The sequence below is a fragment of the Hemitrygon akajei genome, unplaced genomic scaffold, assembly GCF_048418815.1.
Source record: "Hemitrygon akajei unplaced genomic scaffold, sHemAka1.3 Scf000046, whole genome shotgun sequence".
NCBI lineage: Eukaryota > Metazoa > Chordata > Chondrichthyes > Myliobatiformes > Dasyatidae > Hemitrygon > Hemitrygon akajei.
This window is the reverse complement of record NW_027331932.1, coordinates 923,828-935,618: the sequence shown is the minus strand read 5'-3', so window position 1 is coordinate 935,618 and position 11,791 is coordinate 923,828. Positions and strand designations below refer to the sequence as shown.

The 11,791-nt window shown below is 50.0% G+C and overlaps 1 protein-coding gene across 1 annotated transcript; it reads left to right on the top strand.

Moving 5' to 3' along the window:
- Positions 1–1,312: 1,312 nt before the first annotated feature.
- Positions 1,313–9,271, top strand: LOC140720721 (oxidized low-density lipoprotein receptor 1-like). Its single transcript, XM_073035552.1, has 5 exons — positions 1,313–1,445; positions 1,668–1,883; positions 6,708–6,850; positions 7,967–8,031; positions 9,082–9,271. Exons 1-5 carry the CDS (start codon positions 1,313–1,315, stop codon positions 9,269–9,271), a joined length of 747 nt encoding a protein of 248 aa, XP_072891653.1.
- The last annotated feature ends 2,520 nt before the right edge of the window (positions 9,272–11,791 follow it).

The window sequence follows — 11,791 nt, the reverse complement described above, 5'->3', positions numbered from 1 at the left end:
TATATGTCCACTGATCCCTGAAAGTTGCCTCACAGTAGGATAGGAGTGTGGAGTGTTATGGAGCTTATGGAGTGTTAGCTTATATAAGTCCAGGGATAGAGTTTAAGAGTCGCGGGTTAATGGTGCAGCTCTATAACACTCTGGTTAGGCCACCCTTAGAGCACTGTGTCCAGTTCTGGTCTCCTCACTGTAGGAAGGCTGTGGAAGCATTGGTAAGGGAACAGAGGAGATTTACTAAGATGCTGCCTGGTTTTGAGAGTATGCATTATAATCGGAGATTAAGGGAACTATGGCTTTACTCTCTGGAGAGAAGGAGGATGAGTGGAGACATGATAGAGGTGTACAACATATTAAGAGGAATAGACAGAGTGGACAGCCAGCGCCTCTTCACCCGGGCACCACTGCTCAGTACAAGAGGACATGACTTTAAGGTGAGGGGAGGGAAGTTCATGGGGATATTAGAGGAAGGTTTTTTACTCAGAAAGTGGTTGGTACGTGGAATGCACTGCCTGAGCCAGTGGTGGAGGCAAATACACTAGTGATATTTAAGAGCCTACTAGACAGGTATATAGAGGAGTTTAAGGTGGTGGGTTATATGGGAGGCAGTGTTTAAGGGATCGGCACAACATTGTGGGCCGAAGGGCCTGAAATGTGCTGTACTATTCTATATTCTATAAAACGGACACACCCCCAACCGTGATAAAAACACGGCCTTTACCGTAACACAATCAAGACTCGTCCTGACACCGACACCCCATTCACAATAACATCGACAATGCTGTTACCGCAGCACGGTCACGACCTTCAACGAGACACAGATACACTCTGACCGCGACACTGACACGACCATCGCCGTGACACACTGGCCGCAACGTACCCCTCACGTGCATCGACATGTCCTGACCGTGTTACTGATAAACTGTTCAAGCGACACAGACACAATCTCACCGTGACACGGAGGTACCGTTACACCGTGACACCTTCACGCACGTCAGCGTGATCCACTCTGCACCGCATCGTAACAAAGACTCACACGTAACAGTAACACCCCGGACCGAGACAGTATCACCCCTCAACATAACACCGATGCACCGCTCACTGAGGCAATTACCCTCACCTCACCCTGACACAGGCAAACCCCTTAATAGATACCGACAGCGAAATTCACAATGACACAATTACATCGACATAGAACTCCCCGTTGCACCGACACACACCTCAGCGTGTGACTCGCGCACACACCGTGGCCATGACATGTCTCTCACCGCGGCAATCACATACCCTTCTCTTTGCGACCGGCACACCCCACGCCATGACACTGAGACACGTCATTGTGACACGGCACACCTCCCGCCGGGGCACGGAAACTCCTATCACAGTGACAGCGACAGGTTCCTCACAGCAACTCGGACATGCCCCGCACGATACTGATGCAGACGCCCATGGTAAGAACAAAACCTTCACCGGGACATTGATATACCCCCTAGCTTTTCACAGACACATCCCGTAAGGTGGCGCCGACGCCACTCACTGTACCACCAGCAAATCCTTCACTGTGACACCCTTCACCGTGACACTGACACAACACTCTCCGTGACACGCTCGGTAGCGTGACGCTGACTCACGTGTCACTGTAAACGCTAACCATCCTTCACCATCTCTCTCAGTATCACAGATTCGTCAGTGTAATATCACCTCCGACCCAAATTGCCATGAGGTAAACTCAACCGTTCAGTCCAAGCATTTTGCGCTCAACTCTAATCTGTCCGATCTTAAACGAATGCACAACGATCTCCGTCACCAGTTCACTGAGATGGAAGCGAAGTACAGATCTGTCAACGAAACCAAGGCTCAAATCTGCGAATTGATGACTAGCAGAAGAGGTGAGGCATCATCCCCCTCTTTCACCCGCTCCTCATCACAGGGCAGGCATAGAGAGAGGAAACGTCACTCTTTGTTTGACATCGGGAGTGTGTGAAGAGATGGTTCACTCTGTGTTTGATCCGGTGTTTGTGTGATGGGGCTGCATGGAGGAAGTTGCTGTCTATCACTGAATCCAAGAGAGTGTGATTGGACGTTGTGGAGCAAGATTCACTCTGTGACTGACCCCGGGAGTGTGTGAATGGACGGTGTGGAGGGAGCTTCCCTCTGTGTCTCACTCCGGGAGTGTGTGATGGGACGGTGTGGAGGGAGCTTCACTCTGTGTCTCACCCCCGGAGTGTGTGATGGGACGGTTCAGAGAGAGCTTCACTCTGTGACTCGCCAGGAAGTGTGTCATAGGACGTAAGCAGAGAGGTTCACACTGTGTTGAACTGGTGAATGTGCGATGGGACCGTGTGGAGGCAGCTTCTCCCTGTGTCTGACATTTTGCTCTGTGGTGTGTGGAGAAACTGTAGAGGGAGAGTGACTCTTCCTCTGAGAGAATGGGAGAGTTTATAAAGCGAGCAGATTGACAGGGGGGATGTCATTTCTTCGGCAGTTTGAACGGGGCCCGACTACGCAAGCGCGTGATGGTCGGCCTCTGAAGCAGCTAGATGGTTTAAAAAACGAACAGGTAAAGGGAGCGGACCAGTCGAGTGCCCTGTTCGCAGGATGTGGGAAGTCAGGGCGAGCCAAATTGTCCCTGATGACTACTCCTGAAAAGGTGCATCCAGCTGCACCTTCTAACAAACCGAGTTAGGGAACTGGAGCTGGAGCTGGATCAGCTTCGGATCATTCGTGAAGCAGGGGCAGAAATAGACAGGAGTTTCTGGGAGATAGTCACCCCTAAGAGTCAGGAGACAGGTTGCTGGGCGACCGCAGAACATCCCTGTGGCTGTTCCCATCAACAATAAGTACACCGTTTTAGATACAGTTGATGAGGACAACCTACCAGGGACACGTTGCATTGGTCACGTCTCTGGAACGAAACAAGGCCCCAAGCTCAGAAAGGAAGGACCGAAAAGAGGAGAGCAGTAGAGATAGGGGATTCAATAGTTAGGGGGCAGATAAGAGGTTCTGTGTGAGAGATTCAGAATCTCGGATGGTCTGTTGCCTCCCTTGTGTCAGGAACCGTGACGTCTCGGAACGAGTTCTCAGCATTCTCAAGTGGGAGTGTGAGCATTCAGATGTCGTGGACCATGTAAGGATCAATGACGTGGATAGGAAGAATGAGGAGGTTCAGCAAAGAGAGTTTAGGGAGTTTGGTACAACATTTAAGGACGGGACTCCAAGATTGCAATGTCAGGATTGCTACCACAGCCACGTGCCAGTGAGGCGGAAATAGGTGATAATGCAGATAAATACGTGGCTAAGGAGTTGGTGCAGAAGGGAGGACTTCATGTTTCTGGACAATTGGGTCTTGATCCAGGAAAGGTGGCACCTGTTCCTACGGGACGGGTTGCACCTGAACTGGATGGGGACTAAAATCCTTGCGGGAAGGTTTGCTAGTGCTGCTGCGGTGGATTTAAACTTGGTTGGCAGGGGGAGCGAACCAGAGTGATAGAGGAAATAGTGAGGTGGAGGTGGACAAATTTAATGAGAGAACTGCAAGTTTAGTGCATGAAGCAAAGCCAGATCTAATATATAAAGAGGCTTTGAAGAATGAGAAGCAGAATAAATGGTGTAAAAGTAATAAGGTAGAAGGGCTAAGGTGTGTCTTCTTCAATGCCAGAAGCGACAGGAACGAAGGTGATGAACTGCGAGCTTGGATACGTACATGGAATTACGATGTAGTGGCGATTACAGAGATGGCTGGCACCAGGGCAGGATTGGATTCTCAATATTCCTGGATTTCAGTGGTTTAAAAGGGATAGAGAGGGGGAAAGGGGGCGAAGGGGTGGCGTTACTGGTCTGGAATAACACTACGGCTACAGAAAGGGTGGCTAATACAGCAGGAGCCTCCTTTGAGTCAGTATGGGTGTATGTCAGGAACAGGAAGGGAGCAGTTACTCCGCTAGGGGTATTCTATCGACCTCGTAGCAGCAGGGACATCGATGCACAGACTGGGTGGCATATTTTGGAAAGGTGGGAAAATAGCAGGGTTGATATCGTGGATAACTTTAACTTCCCTAATATTGATCGGCACCTGATTAGTTCCAATGGTTTAGATGAGGCAGAGTTTGTTAAATGTGTCCAGGACGGATTCCTGATTCCTGGACGTTGATAGCCCGACGAGGGTGAATGCCATGTTGAATCTAGGTAACAAACCGGTTCAGGCCACAGATCTCATAGTGGGTGAGCATCCGGGGGACAGTGACCAACACTCCCTGGCCTTTAGCAGTATCATGGGAAATGATAGAATCGGAGAGGACGGGACATTTTTAATTGGGGAAGGTCAAAAACATAAGGCTGTAAAGCTTGAACTTGCGGGTGGGGACTGGGACGACGTATTTGCAGGGAAATGTAATATGGATGTGTGTTTGATGTTTAGGGATCTCTTGCAGGATTTTAGGGACAAATTTGTCCCGGTGAAGAAGATAAAGAATGGTAGTGTGAAGGAATCATGGGTGACAAGTGAGGTGGAGAATCTAGTCAGGTGGAACAGGGCAGCATACATGGGGTTTATGAAGCAAGGATCTGATGGGTCTATTGAGGAATATAGGGTAGCAAGAAATGAGCTTAAGAAGGGGCTGAGGAGAGCAAGAAGGGGGCATGAGAAGGCCTTGGCGAGTAGGGTAAGGGAAAGCCCCAAGGCATTCTTCAATTATGTGAAGAACAAAAGGGTGTCAGGTGTGAAGGTAGGACCGAATAGAGATAAAGGTGGGAAGTTGTGCCTGGTAGTTGTGGAAATGAACAAGCTCCTCACTGAATACTTCTCTTCGGTATTCACCAATGAGAGGAAACCTGATGACACTGAGGACAATATGAGCGAGGTTGAAGCTCAGGACCATTGTTGATATTAAGGGAGAGGTGTGCTGGAGTTGCTGAAGTACAATAGGACGGATTAGTCCCCGGGGCCTGACAGAATTGTCCCCAGGCTGCTCCACGAGGCAAGGGAAGAGATTGCTGAGACTGGCTCGGATCGTTCTGTACTCGTTGTCCACTGGAATGTCACCGGTGGATTGGAGGGAGGTGAATGTTGTGCCCTTGTTCAAAAAAGGTAGTAGGTATAGTCCAGGTAATTATAGGCCTTACGTCTGCGGTGGGAAAGATGTTGGAAAAGATTCTTAGAGATAGGATCTACAGGCATTTGGAGAATCATAGTCTGATCAACGGCAGTCAGCATGGCTTTGTGAAGGGCAGATCGTGTCTTTGAAGCCTGTAGAGTTATTTGAGGAGGTGACCAGGCATATAGATGAGGGTAGTGCAGTGGATGTGATCTATATGGATTTCAGTAAGGCATTTGATAAGTTTCCACACGATAGACTTATTCAGGAAGTCAGAAGGCATGTGATCCCAGGAGTTTTGGCTTGCCTGCAGAAAGCTGTGTGCCGTGACGGAGGGAGTATATTCCTATTGGAGGTTGTGACTAGTGGTGTTCCAAGAGAATCGGTTCTGGGACCACTAATATTCGTGATTTTTATTAACGACCTGGATGTGGGGGGTAGAAGGGTGGGTTGGCAAGTTTGCAGACGACATAATGGTTGGTGGGGTTGTGAATAGTGTACAGGATTGTCGAAGATTGCAGAGAGACATTGATAGGATACAGGAATGTACTGAGAAGTGGCAGATGGAGTTCAATCCGTAGAAGTGTGAGGTGGTACACTTTGGAAGGACAAACACCATGGCAGAATATAAAGTAAAGGGCAGGATACTAGGTACTGTGGAGGAGCAGAGAGATCTGCGTGTACATATCCACATATCCCTGAAAGTTGCCTCACAGGTAGATAGAGTATTTAAGAAAGCTTATGGGGTGTTGGCTTTCATAATCGAAGGGATAGTGTTTTTAGAGTCGCGAGGGAATGATGCAGCTCTATAAAACCCTGGTGAGGCCACACATGGAATACAGTGTCCTGTCTGGTCGCCTCACAGTAGGAAAGATATGGAAGCATTGGAAAGGCTACAGAGGAGATTTACTAGGATGCTGCCTGGTTTAGAGAGTATGCGTTATGAGCAGAGATTACGGCAGCTAGGGCTTTACTTTTTGCAGAAAGAAGGAGGATGAGAGGAGACATGATAGAGGTATACAAGATACTAAGAAGAATAGATAGCGTGGTCAACTAGCGCCTCTTCCCCAGGACACAACTGCTCAATACAAGAGGACATGGCTTTAACGTATCGGGAGGGAAGTTCAAGGGGGATCTTCGAGGAAGGTTTTTTACTAAGAGAGTGGTTGGTGCGTGGAATGCACTGCCTGAGTCAGTGGTGGAGGCAAAAACAATCGTGAAATTTAAGACACTACTAGATAGGTATATAGAGGAATTTATGTTGGGGGATATATGGCAGACAGGGTTTAAGAGTCGGTACAACATGGTGGGCCGAAGGGCCTGTTCGGTGCTGTACTAATCTATGTTCTATATCTGTTTCTATTTGAATTGTGTGCTGAGGTATTTTCCTCCGGGAGTGTGTGATGGAAAAGTGTGGAGGGATATTCATTGTGCCTGATCCTGTTAATGTGCGATGGGACGATGTTGGGAGTGGGAAAATTCTCTTTGTGCCTGACCTTAGGTGAACGTGATGGGACCGCATGGCGTGAAATTCACTCTGCGTCCGCCGGGTGTGTGTGATGGAAAAGTGTGCAGGGAGATTCACTCTGTGTCTCACTGTCCCTTGTTCCTGATTTCCAGAGCAAACCTGTTCCGAGAATTTTGTCACAAATAAAGACCGGTGTTATTACGTTTCCACGTTTGAAACATCTTTATACAAAGCGATTCAAGAATGTTCAAACCGTGATTCAAGGCTGCTGGAAATCAACTCAAGGGAAGAAGCGGTATGTGTCACAGTACGGGAAGATCCCACAGTAACACAGGAATCATCATACACTCCCTGGGTCAGACACTGAGTGAATCTCCCTCCCCACCGTCCCATCAGACACTCCCGTGCTCAGACACAGAGTGAATCTCCCTCCTCACTGTCCCATCACACACCCCCGGGGTCAGACACAGAGTGAATCTCCCTCCCCACCGTCCCATCAGACACTCCCGGGGTCAGAAACAGAGTGAATCTCCCTCCACACCGTCCCATCACACACCCCCGGGGTCAGACACAGAGCGAATCTGCCTCCTCACTGTCCCATCACACACCCCCGGGGTCAGACACAGAGTGAATCTCCCTCCCCACCGTCCCATTAGACACACCCGGGGTCAGACACAGAGTGAATCTCCCTCCCCACCGTCCCATCACACACTCCCGGGCTCAGACACAGAGTGAATCTCCCTCCTCACTGTCCCATCACACACCCCCGGGGTCAGACACAGAGTGAATCTCCCTCCCCACCGTCCCATCACACACTCCCGGGGTCAGAAACAGAGTGAATCTCCCTCCACACCGTCCCATCACACACCCCCGGGGTCAGACACAGAGTGAATCTCCCTCCCCACCGTCCCATCACACACTCCCGGGGTCAGAAACAGAGTGAATCTCCCTCCACACCGTCCCATCACACACTCCCAGGGTCAGAAACAGAGTGAATCTCCCACCACACCGTCCCATCACACACTCCCGGGGTCAGAAGCAGAGTGAATCTCCCTCCCCACCGTCCCATCACACACTCCCGGTGTCGAACACAGAGTGAAACTCCCTGCACACCGTCCCATCACACATTCCTCGGGTCAGATACAGAGTGAATTTCCCGCCACACCGTCTCATCACACACTCCCGGGGTCAGAAACAGAGTGAATCTCCCTCCACACCGTCCCATCACACACTCCCGTGGTCAGACACAGAGTGAATCTCCATCCACACCGTCCCATCACACACTCCTGGGGTCTGACACTCTCTGAAGCTCCCGGAAGATATTCCTGTTGTAATCAAGTGAGAGAAGCTCCGTATGATAGTTTTCGATTTTTGGCACCGTATTTTGATACAGTAAATTTAAATTTCCCAGAACTTTGTATCCCTCGGCCTTATGTACGGATACCGTTTATACTGGATTGGGAAATGCGAAAGCAGGTGAGATTTGGACTGACCTGTCAGGTGAGAGTTGGGTATTGAGATAGTCCTGACGGGAGAAAATGGAATTCGTTTACGGTCTGAAGTAGTTTTGTGGAAAAAGTGAGGGGTATTGAGATTTGTTTCCATGTAGGTAGGGATAGGGTGGTACAATAGGAGGATTTTGGGTCCGACACATGTCTGCCGGGGAAGGACAGGACAGTGGGAATATTTCGGAGACTGCCAGGGGGCAGTGGGGAGAGATCAGTGACAGAGATTATTCTGGTACTGACGCATGTGGGTGAGGACAGCGCGGTGCAGTGGGGTTATTTTGGAGATATTCGCCGGGCTGTGAGGAGAGGGAGCGACAGTGGGGTTAGTTTGGTGAATGACTTAGATCTGAGGGGCGAGATTAGGACAACTGCATTAGTTTGGAGACGGATACAGGGCGATGGGCACACAATGGGTTAATGTGATTATTTCAGAGCTAGTCGCCAGGCTGTGAGGAGAGGGAGGAACAGTGTGATTCGTTTGCTGAATGACATAGATCTGAGGGAAAAGAGCTGGGCAGCGGGATTAGACGGTGAGATAGTGGGGTTTGTTCGGGGACTGAAACAGATCAGAGTGGAGAGGGTGGACCTGTTCGATTCGTATGGGCACTGACAGAGGACTGTGGTGAGGAAGCGGTTCGGTAGGATTAGTTTGGGGGATTCGGGGCTGTTGGGAGACATTGGGTCAGTGCAATTAGTTGGGGACTGACACAGGATTGTGGGGAGACATTGGAACCGTGGTATCAGTCTGGGTACCAGCTCCGGGCCGTGGGGGAGAGCGTTTGAGTGGGAGGAGTTTGGGGACTGACACAGGATTGTGGGACGACATTGGGACCGTGGTATCAGTCTGGGTACCGGCCTGGGGCGGTGGGGAAGAGCGTTTGAGTGGGAGGAGTTTGGGGACTGACAGAGGCTGTTAGGAGAGAGCGATTTACTGGGATTAGCTTGGGGACGGTCCGGGCTCGGGTTCTCTGCTGGAGCTGTTTTGTCTCTGTTGAAATTGTTTAACCCTCTTGTATAGGAATGCGAGCTTCCGTCTCCTGTACAAGGGGTTTTCGCGGACGCCCTACTGCAGGCAGTGTGATCCGACTGCAGTCAGTAGGATTTATCCTTGCGATCGTGAGCAGCATTTCATCTGCGAGAAGTCGTTGCTGCCGGATATTCCAGAAAAGATCCGGGGTCTCTGTCAACAGCCAGTGGAGGCGACGTGAATCAAATGACTAACTCCAGTCTCACCTTCACTCTCACTCCCCGATCCTTTCATATTCCCCGCCCACCCTCTCTGCAACTCCCTCCTACTCCAATTCCTCCTCCTAACGCGACCATATTCTCCCCACCACACACCGACAAACCTCTCTCCCCGTCCAACCCCTTCTTTCCCTCCATTCCCCCGTCCCGCTCCCTCTACCTATCTTATTATTACCTCGTACTTCCTCCGCCCGCTTTCTTCTGCTCCCTCTACCCAACTCTATCACCTCTCTCTCCCACATTCGTACGCCTCTCTACACCACTCTCTTCCCTCACCGTTCTCTCCATCTCCCCGATATTTCTCTCTCTGTCCTTTCCACCCACTCTCCCCTCAATCCTGTGCCGTCTGTGGCAGTGCAGCGCCGATTTGAATCCAGTGCCTACCCCTCTATTTCCCCACTGTCTCCGTCAACTATCAACCCTCCATCCTCTCAAACTCCCTCCTCGCTCTCTCTGTCCCTTCCTCCTACCCCATTCTCCAACTGCTGAGGCGTTCCGATTCTCCCCACTACACACCGACAAAACTCTGTCCCCATTGACCCCCTGCTTTCTGGCCATTTCCAACCCGTCCCGTTCTTCTCCACCCCCTATTGCCTCGCCCTTTCTCTGCCCGCTCTTTCTCCTCTCTCTCAGCCAACTCTCTCACACTCTCTGCTACCTCTCTACCCGTCTCCATGATGTCTCTTTCTCTCTTTTTCATTCCCACCCGCTCTCACCACAATCCTGTGCCATCTGATTCTCGATAACCCAACCCTGGGTGAAAGTCTGTGCTCATTCCCTCTGTCTGTGCCGCTCTTCGGTTTATGCACCTCTGTAAGTTTGCAACACTGATCCAGGGAATGAAGTCCCAAACTTCCCTCCCTCTCTACATAACCCTCGATTTCCTGCAATATCCCCGCAGAACTCCCTGCACACTCTTTCCAGGTCAGTGGCGTTTATTCTAAAGCAGAAAGCCTCACCGATGTCTTGTACCACTGCAACGTGATCTCCCGGCTCCTGTGCTTATTGCCCTGACCGGTGAAGGCCAGCGTGACAAGTGTCCTGTCTTATCGAATATTTTAAAGCAGAATGGCTATTTGATTTTTATTTTTTTATCTGAAATTTATACGGCCTTGAATTTGTTCTTTAGTTTATTCAGTACTGCAGAAAGATGTACAGTTAATGTAAACTACAAACATTAATAAACACCGCACAAATGTCGAGTGTGTGCTCGTGCGTTCAGAGATGTGATGGCGCAGGGTGAGAAGATGTTCCTGAATCGTTGTGTGTGGGTGTTCGGGCTCCTGCGACTCCTCCCTGGTGGTAGTAACGAGCAGAGAGCTTCTCCCGAGTGGGGAGAGTACTCAGTGATGGATGCCGCCTTCTCGGGGCATCGGCTCTTGACAATGTCCGCGATGGTGGGGAGGGGTGTGACCATCAGAGTGGCGGCTGAGGCTGGAACCCTCTGTAGCCCGTTACTATTCTGTGCGTTGCAGCATCCACACCAGGCGGCGATGCGGCTAGTCAGAAAGTTCCCCACCGAACATCCATAGAACTTTCCTCATCTTCACTGAGAGAGCACATCCCCTCAAACTCCTAAAGCTGTGATACCTTCTCTAACGAGACAGCTGTGGATGGGGTTGAACCACAATGCAGAGTAAGGTCTGGAATTAATTCAGACTCAGACTCGAAATGAACAAGACGGCACCAACCCAAACCAAAGACGACATCACAAGCAGTCGTACTGGAGACGGAGCTCTGACGGTTTTGCACTGGTTTTACATTCTAGTCTTCTCAAAATGACTGGGCAGAGGGAAGCTACACATAATATCTAAATCGCGAGTGTGTGATGGGACGAGGAAGAAGAAGTTTCACTCTATGCCTCTAACAGGGAGAGAGCGACGGGACACTGTTGGAGGAGGTTTAATCAGGGCGACGGGACAGTGTGGAGATAGTTACATTCCGTGTCTGACCCCGGGAGTGTGTGATGTGACGTTGTAGAGGGAGCGTTGCTCAGTGTATGACTGTCGGAGTCATCTAATCATAAAATTCTGGCGTTAGGACAGATTTCAATGAGAAACAATTAGAAAGCAATGCCACGATGTTCTTTTATTTATTTGTTTGTTTGTTTTGTTTGAACAGCGAGCAAGCGATGAAGTCGATTCATTAAGCAAGTGCAAGAAATTATGACGTTGATTTTTTTTTCAGTTAATCTATAGTTTGCATCTTTATAATTGCACAGTTAGAGCAGTAGGGATGTCTGGCAAGAGAGTTGAATGTTTTTATTGCAGGACATGGGACGGAAGAGAGACCTCCAGTCACACCGACGACGTCACCTGTGAGAAGTGCATCCAATTGGTGCTCCTCGCACTCGGCGAACACTAGGGGGCAGCACACCGCCCGACGTGGCACAGCCACCTCATTTTCTCTCCAAACGAGTAACTTCTCAGTTTACACCTGAACTGCAGTGGACATAACACCTCAGTGGGGGGGGGGGTTGCATT

Bases quoted from the DNA above. Each gene is read 5' to 3' on its own strand.
- LOC140720721 (XM_073035552.1), top strand. From the start codon at position 1,313: ATGACACTGAGACACGTCATTGTGACACGGCACACCTCCCGCCGGGGC. The intron at 1,884-6,707 runs GTGAGGCATCAT...CCTGATTTCCAG, and splicing joins ATTGATGACTAGCAGAAGAG to AGCAAACCTGTTCCGAGAAT. The intron at 8,032-9,081 runs GTGAGATTTGGA...CCTCTTGTATAG, and splicing joins ATTGGGAAATGCGAAAGCAG to GAATGCGAGCTTCCGTCTCC.